Source organism: Acinonyx jubatus, chromosome X, assembly GCF_027475565.1.
Source record: "Acinonyx jubatus isolate Ajub_Pintada_27869175 chromosome X, VMU_Ajub_asm_v1.0, whole genome shotgun sequence".
Taxonomy (NCBI): domain Eukaryota; kingdom Metazoa; phylum Chordata; class Mammalia; order Carnivora; family Felidae; genus Acinonyx; species Acinonyx jubatus.
In genome coordinates, this window is record NC_069389.1 from 27,747,017 (window position 1) to 27,766,381 (window position 19,365).

Below are 19,365 nucleotides of genomic sequence, written 5' to 3' on the forward strand. Positions count from 1 at the left end.
ATTTAGCGGGGACTAAGAAAAAGATAGTGATACTGACTGCAAAGGTATTTCTGTAATCTACAAGACATGTATTGAGGGCCTGAACCAGAGGACATAACATCAGGGACATAACTTGATGGAGCTATGTTGTAAAGAATGAATTGACTCTGCATGTCTCTTTACTGAATATCAGATCAATATAGAGACCAAAGAGTATGTCACACAATTTAAGTCTCAATCACTGCTAACATTCTCACTTACATAACAAAAAAGGGCAAGAAACAGGTTTGTGAGCAATGAAACCAAATTCACTTCGGAACATGCTAGGTTTAAGAAATCAGTGCACATCAAGGTATAAATATATCCCCAAGAGTTGAAAATGAGTTGGAGATGTGGTTGTAACTCAAAAGATATTGGAAGTGGGTGAAAACACAGATAACAGTGGTCATCTGCATACAGCGTGAAGCCAGGAAATTATATCATATTGATAAGAGAGAGAGTGTAATAAGTGGATCAAGAGATCTTATACAACGGGAGTTACAAGAGGAGAAATAGCCAGATAATGAAAGAGATAGAGAAGAGAGATAGAGAAGAACCTGATGAGTCTAGAGGCTGTGAGAAGTTATTTCAATTACGGTGAAAAGCCTGAAAGCTGAAAAGATGACATTTGATTTGCTGATGAAGCGTAACTGCTGAATAAATAAATGAATAAACCATGGACTATTCTACATAAGGTAATAAATGAAAGAAAGAGTCACATAACAATATATGAAATACGAACAAGATAAAGTGGAGTGATGTGTTTGGGAAGAGGTATTATGCAGACGGGTCTAAGTGTCCAGAGGAGGTTTAAACAGGGTTAGGTGCCAAGAGATAAAGAAACTGAAGGCGAAAAAGATACTGGGTATTTCTTTTTGTTTTTTCATTTTTTTAATGTTTATTTATCTTTGACAGAGAGGTAGAGACAGAGCATGAGTGGGGGAGGGGCAGAGAGACAGGGAGACACAGAATCTGAAACAGGCTCCAGGCTCCGAGCTGTCAGCACAGAGCCCGACGTGGAGCTTGAACTCATGTGCAGTGAAATCATACCTGAGCCCAGGTCAGACGCTCAACCAACTGAGCCACTCAGGCGCCCCAAGATATTGATTATTTCTGATATAAAATTAGGAATAGAATGAGAGACATGACCAAACTCATAAAAATAGGAATTAAGTATAACCCTTAAAAAAAATGTCCCCCATCCAAGGATGGATGGCAGGAAAGTGTTACAATAAAGGAAACCTGGGGTAAAATAAAGGAAACTAGTTAGTATTTCTTCTTGGCAAATTATGAGAAAAACGCATTTACAGGTAGGAATCCTAAGGTAGGTCAGACTGCCTGACCCCAACAGGTTTGCAAACTACAAAGGTTATAAATCACATTTTTCAAGTTTAGGACAGATGGGCATAATTGATGTTTCTAATATATCAGGAACTTTTAAGATAATTCATAAATTTTATGTTTTCCATCGGGGACAGTCAGCCACATAGCTCGCTCTCCTATTACGGAAAACTTCACCCCCTTCTCCCTAATGCAACTCCCTAATGGAGTCCAGTCTAGTCTGTCTTGAGTTCATTTGAAGTAAATCAGACACTACTTGTAGGGGACTGTACGGGCTCAGCCCCTCTGAGCAACACTTCAGAAATTTTTTTTTCTTAGTACATAGTTAAGATATAAACTTATCAAACCTAACTATGTGTAACATCATCTTCTGATGTGCTTCCTATAGAAACAGGCAGAACATATCATTCCTCACCAACTATGAATCATGCTTCTTTTCTAAAGGATACCATTAAGTTTATTTCAATGGCCTAGGCTAAATAAAACATGTAAGTGAATTTGTTGCATATTTTTATTTTATGACACATTATGTATTGTGTCAAATTTATACAAAGGTAGAATGAACAAACAGAGTCTAGCAAAATTAGGTCCACTTATAATTACTTCATTAAGGAGTCATACCTGAGCAGGGCCTTAATGAGCTGGTAATGAGGTAAAAATGTGCTGCCAGAAGAGGCACTGGAGAAAACCTTCTGGAAAAGGCAGCTCAATAAAGTGATAATGAAGAGGAAAAAGGACTTATCTCTTTGTCTTGGCTCATGCTCCTTTATTTTAGGAGCCACTCCTTTTCTTTATTTCTTGGAGGTTTCAATGGGAAGGTGGTGAAGAAAAGAGTCTAGAGAGTCAGGCATTGAGGAGGGTAGGAGAAAGGAGGAGGAAGAAGAGAAAGAAAAGGGCAGATACACTGAAACTTAAAATGGGGTCAAAATAGCATCTCCTATCTCTAAGAAATGTTATAAGGATTTGATTAGTTCACATAATATGCATGCTTGGCATATGGCAACACTCAGTAAGGTCTGCCAGAACTATTTTTATTTACTAATAATGAGAAAACTGATTAAGTTTCTTATTCAAGATTATACAACTAACCTTTGTAGAAACATGGATGGGAATTTAACTCGAAATGAGTCTGAGTCACACAAATGTTCTTACCCAGTCTCCTATGTTCAGCTTTGCCAGAAACCTAGCCAAGGATAGAGGGCATAACTGCGCCCTGAAATATGCTTCCCTGGTTAAGAATTTTAGCCTTACTCATAAATTAACTGTGCAAAATAATCACTAATAATCACTAATTAAATACAACCACTATTTTAAAAAATCGATGAGCCTCTAAAAATGTATTTTTCACCACACAGGATCAGTTCTATGATTTCTTAATTCCCATTCATAAACTACACTAATTCCTCTTCTTAATTCCCATTCAAAACTACATTTTTTTTAATGTTTATTTTTTGAGACAGAGAGAGAGCGTGCACAAGCATGCAAGCAGGGGTAGGGGCAGAGAGAGAGAGGGAGACACAGAATCTGAAGCAGGCTCCAGGCTCTGAGCTGTCCGCACAGAGTCCGATGTGGGGCTTAAACTCACAGATCTCGAAATCACAACCTGAGCTGAAGTTGGTCACTCAGCCATCTGAGCCACCCAGGCGCCCCAAACTACATTTTTGATAAAAGTCACTTTCTTAAGAACTTTTCAAATTGTCTATTAAACAAAATAGTTTTCTTCTAAAGAGAAATTCTAGGAAATCACACAAGTCTAACACCTTTCATTTCCATGCTCTAACATATACCATGCTCTAATTTCTTGTATTTTTAGGTTTCCTACAACACTACAATAATGGAAGACTCCAATGAGCAGACTCTTTATGTGGGAAGTATTAAATGGTGCATAGAATCTGACCTGCTTTGGGTGTGACTGACTTTCTTGTATAAATAATACAGAGCATGTTATACACATGTTTAAATCAGCAAAATTAAAATGTATCATATGAAGAAGCTTATAGTTATATTTTTCTGAAATGGAAAATAAATACATTTTTCCAGAATGAAAATCTAATAAGAACAGCTATACAGAGTATCTAATTCCTTTTGGTATCATATATCTAGAAACGTTTCCCCAAATAGTGTAACAAGTAAATTTCTTCCATTTTTCTACTCTTTTAAAAATTACATATATAAGCCTTCAATGATGTTTGCATTTTTGGGTAACCATTGGGAACTTTTATAAAAAGAGAACCTTACGGGTAACTATATAATGAAAGCACACACCACTATTCTAAGAATGCCCATGCATGAAGAATCAACATATATTACACCTAGAGAAGTCTCAATAACAAAAGAGCATCACGTGACAACATCTAATACAACTGGGAACAATGAAACAGCTCCTGATGAAGGAGAAAAAAGGCACTGCAAAATTCAAACAAAAGCCATGTTAGCTTATCTTGGATGAGGAAATTCTTTGGTTTGTAGAACGGAGAGTAAATGTTGACAGACCTGTGAAGGAAGTGGGCTCCTTGTGGGGTCAGAGGTGGTGACATAAGCAGCCTGTGTGTAGGCATAGCTCTTGAACCGAGGCTTAGGAGAGGAAGGAGTTCGTTCATAGCCCTGTGCTAGACTGACTGTGATCTGCAGAGTAGGGTTAGGGGGAAGGGGACAGAGGGGAGGAGGAGACATCATAAGTAACCCTGGAAGGAATGCTTTTCAACACACTAGAGAAACAAACATTAAATGGAAACAGTGAGGTGAACTGTCTAATTTGAAATGCACATAGTTGGATTAGAAACTGGTATACTCCAAGAATTCTGGTGCTCAATGTCATGGTAATCAGGGAAGGTATGAGAGTGGGAGTCAACTCTAAGGATTCCATGCTGACACAACTCCAGCACTAATATGGGATGGTGCTCTTCAATCTGGCAAAAACAGGCACCCAAAAGCAATATTCTCTGAACTCCAAGTAAACAAAACCAGAATTCATCAGGTCAATATCCTGGAAAGAAATGGAGCTGTCATAACCTAAATATAGAACTATCTTGGTAGAGTGAAACAATTAGGCCTAAGATTAGCTTTCCACACCTTCAGCAGAAATTTTGATAAAAGGCTTTTTTAAAAAGGTTTCTTTTTAAAAGGTTTTCTCATCATTGCATGTGTCAAACAAAGTAAAAGAAAACACCGCAAATAGCCAATACTGGGAGTAAGAACAAGCCATGTAACAAAAGAATCCTACTAGATTCTGTACAATAATAAAAATCTTTGTAAGTATTCTCCATTTAACTTTTATTTAAAATATTTTGAACTACTTTTATCAAAAACGTTACCTTAAGTAATGAAAATGTGTTAATGCATCAGCAGGTGGCCACTAAAAACAAGAAAGTATTATTAAACAGAGTGCTTGCCATTGCTCTTGCTCTAGCTCTTTGTTCTCACATAGAAAAGTTTCATACATATATGACTTTGTCTTTTATTTTATTTCGTTTTACACAATATATTGTTTTCCATATTCTTATATATGCAATATATTGTTTTCCATATTCTTATAATATAGTGCCTATCAACAGCAGAGTATTTTTTTACTAAAAAAATTTTTTTAATGTTTATTTATTATTGAGAGACATACAGAGCATGAGCATGGGAGGGGCAGAGAGAGGGGAAGACACCAGAATCTGAAGCAAGCTCCAGGCTCTGAGCTGTCAGCACAGAGCCCAATGCACGGCTCAAACTCACAAACTGCAAGATCGTGACCTGAGCCAAACTCAGATGCTTAACCGACTGAGCCACCCAGGCACCCTGGCAACCTGGCAGAGTATTTTAATAATGTGCTTTGAAAATAATATTATAATCCACTCTATCAGTTAAAATTTAGAAGGTTTACAGAGTTTATCCATCTACTCATAGATGCCTATAGATACCTATATGTAGATGGATGAAGAAATAGACATACACACACACACACACACACGCATTGTGCTATGTAGACACGTTTGTGTGTATATCCATAGATATAATAGATATGTACATGTATGATGGCTAAAAATGAATATACAATAGAAAGTATCACTGATATCAGTTACTCTTTTGATACTTTACCTGTTGAGAATAGTGCATTTGATGATGTAATTGAAAGTGTTCCTCTCTAGTAACTTTTGATGGCCTTGGCAACATTTCCACTTCCTGGATGGCTTCAATGCTCACTTGTTGAGGCAAAACTTGGAAGAGTGATGTGACATACATTAAGATGGACTTCTTATCTGGATAAGTGGTAGCAACATCTGTAAGCACATTAACACCAAACATCAATTTTTGGTTTCTATATTTGAGTCTCTGAAAGGGGAATGAACAAATCAATGTTACAGGAAGAAGACACATTAATGAGCACTCGATTGCCCATGAATGTCCTCCAGAGACTAATTAGAACATGATAATCAGGCCTAAATTGTCCTTCCAATTTGGCAGACCAATGAGAGGAGCACTAAAGTTAATTTCTTTTCCTTGTTCACATAAAAACTTCATTCCGTAATACTTTTTCCTAAGTCAAATTGCCAAACTAGCCCATCTAAGAGACTGGTTTTCATTAGATAAGAAACAAAAATAAAAGATTGTATCTTCCTTTCCATGGAAAGCTATATTAACATGTCAATTACAATAGTGCATTGGTAATTACACAATTATACAAAAGAGCTTAATGCCTTGGCGTCCAGTAAGGAAAGCTTACACCATCTAATCAAATTTTTGCTGGTGATTAAGTATGTAAAATGCGAAATATGTCTCTGTGTTGAAATGAACCATGTATTTCCACAATAAACATAAAATAAAACAATATACCATATGTATATGATTTGTAATATTCCTTAAGTATATTAAAAACGTGTATTTACATTTTGGTACATCTGTTAGAGTCAGATGTTACCTTCCTTCTCACACTCCAGAGATAAATTTAAAAGTCCTTCACATAAAAGTTGATCTGACATTATGTCCTTTGCCACATCCAGAGAATTGAAGAAACCCAGCATTTAAAGTCAATAATAATTTGTAATCACACATATAGTAAGTGGCAGGTCCTTCAAAAGGTTCTTTTGCTACTTGGCATTACAATTTACCCACTGTGCTCATTCCAGGGAACCAAGATGTAAAAATAATCCTTTATGTTTAGTGTATCATTAATCCCAGAAGTGTTAAAACATAAATCCTGGCGGGAGGCCAAAACAACTACGGAGCAATGTGCCAGGCATTTTTCTTGCCATAAATTTATCTTAGCTAGCATGAAAAGATCCGTTTTAAGTTAAATATGTATATTCTGGTCAGGTATTCTGATTGTGACTAAAAAAGCCAACAGTCAAATCTCGAGTCCACTAACATAAATGTAAGTTGAATAAGTCACTTCGTCCATGCCTTCACAAAAATCAGGAACATGATTAAATTAGAACAACTCTTTTTAAAATATTTTTTAAAAGAATTACAGAAGAGGAAAAATTTAACTAATATTCCGGTCTGCCTCTATCCATAGTATAACACGGTACTTCTCAATTTTTAATGTGCATATTAATCACCTGGGGATCTTTTTAAGCTCGGAATCAAACTCAGTGGGTCAAGGGTGGAACCTGAGGTTTTGCATCTCCAATAAGGTTGCAAGTGATATTGAGGCTGCTGGCTTGAAGACTATACTTTCAGTAACAAGGGTTGAAAAAAATTACACAAGAAGCAGACTGCTTTATTATCTGCCACTTCATTGTTTTGCCTTTTATTTTTCCCCTTAAAGATACTTACTGGGCACTTAAATGCATAAGGCTGGGAGGTACAAAGTTTTATGGTACATATTCTTTGCTCCTTATTATAATTTAATTATTAACCACCAGATGGTGAAAGTAAGTTTTTGGGGCGCCTGGGTGGCCAAGTCAGTTGAGTGTCTGACTTCGACTCAGGTCACGATCTCACGGTTCATGAGCTCAAGCCCCACATCAGGCTCTGTGCTGACAGCTCAGAGCCTGGAGCCTGCTTCAGATTCTGTGACTCCTTCTCTCTCTCTGCCCCTCCCCCGCTTGCACTCTTGTCTCTCTCTCAAAAATAAATAAAACATTTTAAAAAAGTAAGTTTTTGCCAGTAATTTTTTAGGAAGAACCAGAAATCTTACTAACTTAGCTTTGAAATTCCAAAGACTAAAATCTCCCCTTCATTTGATAACTTTTTCAAGTGTTCATTGTATGGTGGATACCACAATTCTTCACCACATTTTGAAACTCAAAAATGTTTTCTTTCTTCTCACTATGAACTAGTCAGTTTTATCTGTAATGAGCATAATTTAGAATTCTATTTTTAGTGTATTAAATACAATTATGCTGTGAGAAAGACACTGGATCCAAAAAGGTTGATCTATGTGTATTTACTGCTATATGATACATAAAAGTGTGCATGTATATTTTCAGCCTCAAATATATGTTATGCTAAAAATAAAGGTAAAAATCAATCAGGAATTATTTCTATTACCACAAGCAAATGTCAAAAATTATAGTACATTTTATCTACACAAAACATCTTTTGGATGAAAGCAAATATTCATAAATATCAATCATTATAAGAAATATACACTGTTTAACCAAGTTATTGACATTTTTGCCCCAATATATTACCTTCCCATCTCTGAGGTTATGTGGATTTAGCTGTACCAGCAGATGGAATCCACTATTTCTTTTCTTAAAGAAAGGAACTTAGATATTCCAAAATATGTTAATTTACTTCAACATATATGTACTAAGGACCTATTGTATTTATAATATTATAATAGATTATACAGGAGATTAACAAGACAGAGAATTCATGCATTCTGCTCACAATTTGCAATAGTTCAATAAATAAATAATGGGAAAAGTACAAAATAATTACATTGCTGAACAGAATTTAAAATGTGTTCCTCTGACTGGTACAACCAGTGCTTAAATATGTTCAGAGAAAGGAAGAAATTATATACTAGTAGGGGACCAGAAAAGTCTTATGACTAGGACACTGAAATAAGTATGTATAGGAATTCATTGGCTAGAAACGGGGGAATGAGAAAGGTATTCTAGGCAGTGGGAAAGCACAAGCAAAAGTGCAGAGGTAAGAGATTAGAAACATCCCAGGCATAGTGCCTTCAGGTATCTTAGCCACAGACAGGAGAATAGTGAATAATAAGATACAATGTGTACGTTATATGTGAAACGTAGAGAGATCATCCATAGCACAGTAGAAATTTTGACCTTAGTTCAATAGGTTGGACAGTAACTGACTACTTTTGACCAAGAGTGTGACAGCACTGATTTTTTTTGTAAAGTAAAACTATTAAATGTAGAATGGGGTCAAGGAGAAAAACACCTGGAGGGAAGCTGGAAGCTAGGACCCAATCCAGATAGGAGGTGTTAGAGAACTAAACAAGACTTTGTAATGAAAGCAAAAACAAACACACAAAAAAAAAACGCATGGCAAAAATTCTAAGACAGGTCCAAAACAACTTCATTGGATTTCAAATCATTTACTTAGCAGTCTTTGAAAATAATTATATATAAAATTCTGTCCTAAGCCCTGAGGGTACAAAGATGAATAAAATGGAGGAGGACAGGAGGGAAATACTTGCTCTGTAGTCATAGTAACAAGTAGCCCCAACACAAGTTTCAGACTCATTTAATCAATTAACAATTACCTGACTAGATGGTCTTGACTGTGCTTCCTCAAGCCAACATTGGCAATCCCTCTCTTTTGAAAGTTGTCTGATCAGAAGTGAAATCACTCCAATGAACAAAATTCTGAATGCAATCCAATTAACAGTGGTCTCACCTGAATAACCAACCATGCTTCTAAACGTGAGATCAACCTATTCCCATCTCTGAATGCTCACAGATGTACACCTCTTGACCTCCCAGTTTTCCCCCAAACCCAAGAAAACTCTATTTTGAGATACTGTGGTTGACCAGCATAGTTCCCTCTTATTTAAGTAAGTGATACATTCACCTTTGTGTTTTCATTTCAAATACCGAGCAATGATTTCATCATTTGATAAAATTCAATGGATGCAATTCACTTGTAAAGTTAAAATTAACAGTTTTTTTTTTTTTTTTTAGAGGAGAGTGTGATAGAATGAAAGAATGAGCAATTCTGAATCTGGATTCGGAATTTTAAAAATCTGTACCTAAATACTTATATTTGTAAAGAAAAACCCTTAACACCATTTATTTCCATTTCCTCATCTGTGAAATAAAAACCAGAGTCCCAATCTCATCATGGTGTTGTGAAGGTCAAATGCAATAATGCTTAGAAAATACTGTAAACTTAATTAGACCTTGATATTGTTGCTATATTGCAATTGTTGTTTTTTGTGTTACTAATACAAAAACAGATCTAGTTGTAGGAGACCATTAGTACTATTAACGGGAAGCCACAAGAAACTGGTAGGAAGGAAAGGTCATTCATCATTTATTAAATATTTACAAAGCAATTATTATGTATCATAGAATATGCTTAGCCTTTGTTATATTACAGGTATTCAGGGGATGAGCCACCCAACAATAAGTAGGGACTGAGCAATGTATGAGAAACCAAAAGAAATTTCATGACTTGTGATGATCTTCACTCAGGATAATTGCACGTAGGCCAATGTCTGGGACTTTGTGAGCACCTAAATATTTGTCGAGAAACTGAATATAGTAGTAAAAGCCATAGAAATTGATGAGAATTGGGTAAGACAGCAACTGACGTACAACATAATGTTACAGATAATGAGTACCACAGTATTTGAGGAGGGTGAGAATGATGGGATGTGATTTACATTTTTTTTATTACAAGACATTAAAATGTATGAAGTGAAAGAAGTGCCTGTACTCCCCAAAAAGAACTTACAATTTGATGAAAGTAATCTTTGTACTAAAACCCTACTATGTAATTGTTTCATGGCTGCAAACATTTAAATTAATAATTTCTAACTTAATCTTTAAAGACATCTCAGCATGAAAGTGTTGAGAACTGATAAATACTGCTAGAATGTTTTATTTCATGAACAATAACACTGATTCTGATGAGTGTTTCTATACTAATCAGAATTTTGATATTGATGGATATAATGGAACAAATAAATCATTCACTGAAATTCCATTATTTTTCAAATGAGGAAACTGAACTTCACACTGGTTTGATGGCAGGTTCAAAAGCTAGTCAGAATCAGAACTAGAACCCAGTCCATGCATCAGACTTCTTAGTACCTTACCTTCATTCTTGTCAAAAATGTAACCGTTAGTGCATTTAAAAACCAAGTATCTCAGAGTCATTATTTAAATAATGACCCTGTGATCCATTACCAAATATTAATGATATTCTCCATAAGAGTAGTGATTTCTATTTCTAATAAATGACATATGACGAGTAAATATACATGAAAATGCAAATTCAGTATTAAAGAAATGCAAATTAAATACAGATATGGGTTTTAAATTATATTCCTTTGCCTACTACATTATCAAAGAATGACAGAAAAATAACAACCAAAGATGCAGAGGCTTCACCGTTTTGGCCAAGCTCCTACTTTGCTGGATGACTATCAGTTGGTTCCAAATTTTATGAAAAATATTTTGGCAATGTCTACCAAAACCTTAAGAAAATTCATATTCAGTGACCCACTAATTTTCCTTCTAGGAATTCACCACAAAGAAATAATCAGAAATGTAAATGATGATTTATACAAACCTGATGTAAAATGTAACCAGTATTTATAAAACCAAAAAATTATCATACAAAAAAGAAAAGAAATTCAGACCATTCCAAGTGGCTTAACAGTTTGAGAGGTAGAAACGATCAAATATATAATTGGATATGAATAGTACAAAGCCATTCAAAACGTTACTTTTGAAGAATATTTGATAAAATATAAAAATGAATTCTTTATAACATCGAAAGAATAGAATGTATAATTTATGAAGAATATAATAATATTTTTTAATGTTTATTTAATTTTGAGAGAGACAGAGAGACAGACAGAGCACAAGCAGAAGAAGGGCAGAGAGAGAGGGAGAAACAGAATCCAAAGCAGGCTCCATGCTCCGAGCTGTCAGCAAAGAGCCCGATGTGAGTCTCGAACCCACAAACTGTAACATCTTGACCTGAGCTGAAGTCTGGCACTTAACCCACTGAGCCACCCAAGCACCCCAATGTTTTTTTCTTTAGAAAAGACGAGGGAATCATACTTCAAGACATTAGTGAAATGGGTACACTGGTGAAACTAAAAATAATCTTCCTTGTCTCTTTTGTCCTATCTATATTTTCCACACTCTCTATTCAGCACTAACTTTATAGGTAGATATTGTCATCAATATTATAATAAAAGTATCTGTGAAGATCTAAAAGCAACAACAAAAAAAGAAGTTCCACAAAGTTTTGTTTCAGTATGTCCTCACCCCTAACAAGTCAATGGGAATGAGTTTGTCAGGAAACAGGTGTCTTCAACAGAACTGTTCTTATCTTGGGCAATCAAACTCCCAAAAGTCTGATTAGCCAGCTGGCAGGCACAACCTTGAAACACCTCTGAGAAAATCTAAACAAGAGCCTCCACTGCCTAAACCTCAGGTCAGTTTTCTGCCAGGAGAAAGGCAGAAATTGAAATAGCAGATTATAATGCATATCATGTATAATCAGAAAGAAGTGGGATTTCGGAGATAACAGATGCATAAATGTACACTCACAAAGTCTGGTCAGCCTTTTACAAGTTTTTAAAAAAAAAAAGACAAAGGATGTCATTTAGAAACCCCGAGCAGAATAAATCTAGGTCATTTCTCACAGATTTCGTATTAGGAACAACACAATAAAAATAAATTCATTCACTGTAAGAGAAGAGGAATAGGTAAACAGGAAAGAAGAAATTTGTGACCACAAACAAGACATGGTCAGAGAGCTCTGAATGTCAAAATGTGAACACATACACATGCATACACACATATACAGACACAATCAAACAGCTGTGTTTGCTAAAATAACCAAATAGGAAGATACACAATTCAGAAGAACTTACTTCTGGAAGCAAGTGTGCTATCATCTGAGGTTTACAAATGAACACATTATGTTATAATACCATCTGATCTCTAAGCACTAGCGTTTGTCAATTTATACGCAATAGCCTTGCAATGGACTGAATCATTAAAGTGTTAGATTATTACCTCCAATTTTAGTATTTTGCATCCAGCACTACATTCTACATATATACATCTTCCATTTGCAAGTCACTGTGTACAATGAATATATAGCATTCTAATTAGAAAATAACTTGCACAGGTCCCCTCAAGTTAAATTCTTTAACTTTGTACATGTTCTGCCTTCACTAAATTAAATACTCCTTAATGAAGCCATTCCAGATCTTCAGCATTTCACTCACTGATCCAAGTTGCTTTTTATCATCTAATAACAATGCTTCTCATTAAAGGACTATAAAATATACTGATGAAAATAATTTGTATCGATGAAGATGATTCAGTTTCATAATAAAATTAATGATAAAAAACAGTGCCTTTCATTTATCCAGGAGAAACACTAAATAATTTTAACATTTAAACATCCAATTATTCCTTTCAATATGCTCATGAGGTAGCAGCAGCTAACTATCACTATCATCTTGGTAGAAGTAGAAAATAGTGCTCAAAATACATAATGGTCACTGAGGCCTAAAAGGGAAAAATAAAAACAAAAACAAAAGATGAGGTGCTTACAGCAGACTTGAGATGCACTGAAGACTAGTTCAGCTTTCTAATCATTAACTAAATAATGTTAAATACATGTAGCTGGAGGTGATGTTATTGATTCTGAAAAGTATCAGACTGATAAAATGAGACAATGAAAAATATATTTAACAAACATTTACTGATTACACTTTGTACCAAGCTATATTCTAGTCTTTGAATATAGAGTGATAAGTAAATGATCCCAGAGAGCCGCTCTCATGGAACTTTGATTCTAATGGGGAAATAAAATTACAAATAAATACTTTCAAAATCCTGTATTTACCACTTGTCAGTTTATCCCTATCACCCTAGCTCTTTTTGCTTCATTATATAAACAAAAGTGACTTCCACAAATGCATTTTCTTTGTTGGGCTTTTTTGGGAAGAGGATTAAATGGGAGTGCAGATTCTGGAATGTTAATACCAAACATTCTCATAGAGCCTGAGAACAAATGCACAGAAGCTGGTGGGTAAAACTCAATTAAATGGAAATCTTCAACAAATCGTGACTTCACAAATTTCAAGTAAGCCACCTTTAAGTTTTTTTTTTTTTTTACATTTTTTTAATGTTTATTTTTGACGGGGGGCCGGGGGTGGGGAGCAGAGAGACAAGGAGACAGAATGTGAAGCAGGCTCCAGGCTTTGAGCTGTCAGCACAGAGCCTGATGCAAGGCTCAAACCAAAAGACCAGTAGATCATGTCCTGAGCCAAACTCAGACACTTAACCAACTGAGCCACCCAGGGGCCCCTAAGTTGAATGTTTGTGAATCAAGTATCAAATGTCTTCTCTGTGCTGCTAATCAAAGTGAAGTGTTCTGACTTTAAATTCTCAATTCGAAATGCAAAATTCTCTTTTCCAAATGCAAAATTCTCAATTCCATATGCAAAATTCTCTTTTCTGGCTACTCACTGAGTTTGTACCTCATTAAAACACATTTATTTAAAATAAATATTCCTGACCATTTAAAAACTTAGAACAACTCTTCAGGGCATGTCTTCTAAAACTAGGAGAATAGGAGCTAGCTTGACCTAACAAACAGAAGCTGATCAAACAGTATGGCAGACTATTGACAGAAAAACATTTGTACTTTCTTACACTTCCTCTACAGGACTATTGTGGAAAGAACTATTGGAGTTCCCATTTGAGAAGGAAGTATTTTGGCTCAGTGACATTGAACTAGGCTTCCTTAATTGTCACCTGCTGTTTTTGTGCTGTGCTTTGCTTCTGATCTAACCAAAATGACTGCCATTCTGCCTCCTAGTAGAAAAGGTGCAGTAAGTTTCATAAGTAACTCCACACAAAATCTTCTTCACTAACACAAAATGTTCTATTTCTACCCCCTCTTTCTTTATAGAGTTCAAAAATGATAGTTGATAAACAGTGAAGCCAGAATGGAGGTGGTTCACTTCATTTAACACAAGTTTCATTGGTTATTATGGTGCTTTCCAACATGTTTCATTCAGAAATATGCCTGATGGTGTAAGGACAATTCCAAGGCAAATCGCGCGATGAACACTAGCTTGAGGCAGACGCTGTATATGTGAGAAATATTTTTTAGTAACAAACATTATTAAAAAGTATCCATTCCATATCAAAGCGTTTAGCCTACATATTTAACATAGGGAACGGGTGGGCTCAATATTTAAAGAAGATGAGCTCAGAAGGCATCTCTAGCTAAAACTGGATCAGAGAACCAGTTTCTCTCTACTCCACTGAGGGCTACAAATGTAGCTCAGCCTAATGGATGGCTTTTCATTTTATTCTGTACCTCCCAGTAGCACTCTTTCTTCTTAAACTGCTTTGTTTTTCTTGGAATCTTTGACGCTGTATTTTTCAGGTTTTATACCTATCAGCCACACTTTCTCAGGCTCTCCTCCTGGCCCAACCTATTTAAATGACAGCAAATTCTGGAAAGACTTAGAGGCTCGATCTCGGTCTTCTCTAGCTACCCTCACTCTTTCCTAGGGTATTTATTACCTTCCAATTATCCCTCCCTTTCTCTCTTAAATATTGCCTATATGCTAATGATTCCTAAATACCTATCTCCAGCTAAGACCTCTCACCTCAAAAGATACCTCAAATTTGTTACATATAAAATAAGGCCCTCAGTTCCCTTCAAAACCATTAGGCTCCCCCATCAATCACCGTCTCTGAATATGGCAACAACATCAATTCATTGTGTCAGGCTGTAAACTGAGAAATTGCCCTTGATTTTTCTTTTTATCTGAATTCTCTATTCTGCTCCATTAACAAGCCTTGTCTCTTCTGCCTCTAAAAAGAATACACGCACCTGTTTACTTCATGTTCATGATTACAATTTTCACCCGAGCCATGATCCTTGCCTTCTGGCCATTACATTCACATCCTAACCATTCTCATGCCTTTCAATCCATTCAGTATGCAACAGCTAGAATTATCTTTAAAAAAAACACAAACTAAATAGCACTGTCATACTTAAAACCCTTCAAAAGCTTCTCCTTTGTTTAAAATACATCCAACCTATTTCCATGTCCTACAATGGACTACATGACCCAATACTCTTTGCTAATGGGAGTCTAATGGCCTCTCTCTTTCTCACCCACTATCTTTCAGATATATTAGCCTTGTTTTCCTATCTGAAATAACAAAGGCCCTTTTTATATCTCTTGGTCTTTATACTTGCTGTTCTCTTTATCTGGAATATTTCCTCCATCTTTTCACATTTGTGGTTCATTCTTATCCATTAGGTTTGAGCTCATATGGCACTGCAGATGCATTTGTTGATAATCCTATTTTTAAAAACCCACTCCCTTCCCCTTCATCTGACAGTGGCTTATATCCTTTATATCATCTGTCACAAACTGTAATTATTATGTCTATTGATCTATTCCTTTGCTATGATTTGTCTCTCTACCATAATGTAAGTACTTCAAGGGCAGCAACTTTAAATTGTTTTTTTTTTTATCACATAGTAACAAATAGTAGGTACTTCATATTTGTTAAATTAGTAAATGAGTGAATGAACAGATAATTATGGCTGCTGGGAAGAAAGTTTCACTTCAGTGATGTGAACACAGAATTAGATTCATGTTGAAAATTGAGAACTGGTTCGAGAGGAACAAAGACTAAATCAGAGAAGAGGAGGCAGTACTTATCTCCCTCCGAAATTACATTAAAGAGATTCAGTTTGATATTTGATGACTTTTCAGTGAGCATCAATTATGGACAAGGTATTTTATTATGTTTCCTCATTTGACATTCAACACTCTCTTCTGAGTTAAGAATATTGCACAAGGTCATATAACTAATAATTGATAGTCCCAATAAAGCAGAGAAAAGAGACTTCTAAGTTGACATCCTGGTTCTCTCATTTTGTGACACTGGACAAGCTTAAACAGACTGAGCCTCAGCTTCCTATTGTACTGCAAAAGTTTGTCTTAAATTGCTGATGGCACTCTAAAAAATGAGACATGATTTGCATAACATCTCATGTTCTAGGAAATGAAACGGATTATTTTTTTAAGTAGTAGGCAAAGAAGCATTCAATTCTAAATTAGAGAGCATTAGCAGGTTAATCAGGAAGCCTATGAGTGATGATGACAAAGTTAGTACATTTTTAATTCACACTGAAAATACTCAAGCTAATACTCAAGGCACAGGAAAACTAATGTTTTATTCATTGTTTCTAAGCTTTGGCATAGACTCTACAAAATACCACAGTGCTTTACATAGACTAGATGTTCAAAAGTTATTGACTGACATTTACAGAAAAATGTGTTCAAGTACTCTCTGACCCAGGATAGAAAAAGATAACCCCTTAGAACTTGGATGAAGCACATTTCTCAGTAAATCTGTACGAAGTGTTTGAATCCACGGCAGGCTGGAAGAGTGAAACAAATGAAAGCCTTGCCATCTCACTACAACTATGACCCAATCATAGGTAGGACCCTACAACTACAATTCTAAGAGCAGTTCTTTCAACTAAGATATGAGAATGAGAAAGGGATTCACTTAAGTAACAAAGAATTGTTAATACTATATATATGCAAACACATCTAAAAAACAATATGGTCACTTACAGAACTACCGGGTGTATGTATGTGTGTGTGTCTTATTTGAAAATCAATCTCTTTTGAACAGATATTAGTAACATCAAAAAATGGGTAGAGAGAGGGAAAGGTGTAGCCTCTGGTTTCTATTTCAATAGCTGGATGTTCATTTTACCTACCTGCAACTTTAAAACTTCTCTTACTTTTCAACAGTTGGACAAGGGTTAAAATTGATATGCTAAATAATACACAGCTACATTTCTTATCACAGCTTCTGGTTCTTGATTTTCAAATTTTGGTTTCTCTCAAATACCTTTCCTTCAGGTTAAACTCTAGTAACACAGATCTATTGATGACTGTGACCTTCAAGGTTTAACTAGCTCAATTACTGTATACTGCAAAGTCTGTCTTGCTACCCAAAACTTCAGACCCTATTCAGGCTCTGGTCTTATATTGGCCAACATGGGCCCCATTTCCATTCTCATCATGATGGGAAACTTACTTCTTACAAAGAAATGTCTCCTTCAGAATAAACAGGTCAAGGGGCACCCGGGTGTCTAAGTCAGTTAAGCGTTTAACTCTTGGTTTCAGCTCAGGTCTTGATCTCATGGTTTGTGAGTTTGAACCCTGTGTGGGGCTCTGTGCTGACAGCATGGAGCCTGCTTGGGATTCTCTCTCTTTCCCTCTCTTTCTTCCCCTCCCCTGCTCACGCATGCCCTCTCTCTCTCTCTCTCTCTCTCAAAATAAACAAATAATTAAAAGAAAAAAAAGAAGAAGAAAAAGGTCAGATTAATGATCTTGACTCCAAGAGTTAATCTTTTAGCTATCCCTGATTTTTCTTTTCTTAGTTTGGATTTAATCTCTAACTTTCAAACACTTTTTATTACAAGCAATACATGCTTATTGTAGTAGAAAATTAAAATAGTGCAGGAGTACATAAAATGAACAATGAAAGTACCCCCACATCTCTACACTACTCCAGTCCCATCTCTAGAAAGAATACTTCTCAGAAAAAGCTATGCTCTCTATCATCCATTAATATGTCTATCTATCCATCTGTCCATGTAGGCATCCATTTATCTATTAATCTGTCTATCTAATGAGATCAAACTAGATATAAACTAGGGTGCCTGGATGGCTCAGTCGGTTGAGCGTCCAACTCTTGATGGCTTAGGTCATGATGTCACAGTTAATGGAATTGAGCCCTGCCTCAGGCTCTATGCTGGCAATGCTGGGCCTGCTTGGGATTGTCTCTCTCCCTCTCTCTCTACCCCCCTCTACCGTTTGCATGCTTTCTCCCTGAAAATAAATACATAAACATTTAAAATAAAACTGGATGCAAACTATCTACATATCTACTTGCCTAAACATCTTCACAAGATGTGCCCAGGTAGTAGAAATTCAAAGCCTTCTCCTAGAATTCCTAGGCTCTATATAATTTTTGACAATGAACTGGATTTCTTCATGTCTTCATGCCCTCATCTATAAAATGGGAGTAAGGCTTTTAGAAGAATGAAGATAAATGTAAGTACTTAGAAAAATGTCTATGAAAAAAAAAGTTTTCAGCAAAATGCAGCTGTAAAATGTATATACACATACATACATACAATTTGGCCTTTAAAAATTAATTTTAGGGGCACCTGGCTGGCTCAGTCAGTACAGAATGTGGCTCTTGATCTCGGGGTTATAGGTTCCAGCCACATAATGGGTGCAGAGATTACTTAAAAAAAATCTTTAAAAATTAATTTTAATAATGCATGCATTCATCCATCCATTTTTTTTTTTTTTTGCAATTGTTCACTGGGCACCTATCATAAGTCAAGGACTGTGCCAGGCAGGAGAGTTATATTCGTGAGCAAAAGTTAAACAAAAACCAAACACATCTGGACTCTGATTTTACGGAACTTCTAGTCCAATGGTCGAACTCTACCTGCCTAGCAATCCACAGTATGGAATAATACTGGAACTGCTGTAAACAATTCTGCAATGAGCATCCTCATATATGTGTCTTAGACATGTGTGAGCATTCCTACAGCTCTAATCCCTACATATGAAATCTGAGGATCAAAACTATGTAGCATTCCATATTTTGAAAGATGACTCCAAATACCCTATATAAATGTTTCCAAGTGGTTCATCCACCAAAGGAAAAACAAGGCCTATTTCCATGAACCCTCATCACCAAAGGATGTTGTACTTTACAGTTCTTTAAATATTGGCAGTGTGAGCTTATTTTTGATCGGTTATTTGTCATTTTC

General features: G+C 35.8%; 1 protein-coding gene across 16 annotated transcripts in view; it reads right to left on the reverse strand.

Annotated features, from left to right (window-relative positions):
* DMD (dystrophin) overlaps positions 1 to 19,365 on the reverse strand; it is a 2,092,562-nt gene that overhangs the window by 1,502,433 nt on the left and 570,764 nt on the right. For 15 of the 16 annotated variants that reach the window (XM_053201917.1, XM_053201921.1, XM_053201923.1 and 12 more), the window contains exons 8-9: positions 5,443 to 5,624; positions 3,853 to 3,984 (exon numbers count right to left, since the gene is read on the reverse strand). In XM_053201917.1, the coding sequence (XP_053057892.1) occupies positions 3,853 to 3,984; positions 5,443 to 5,624 (314 nt within the window). The remainder of the gene's footprint in view (positions 1 to 3,852; positions 3,985 to 5,442; positions 5,625 to 19,365) is intronic. The other variant, XM_053201920.1, reaches the window with a different exon arrangement.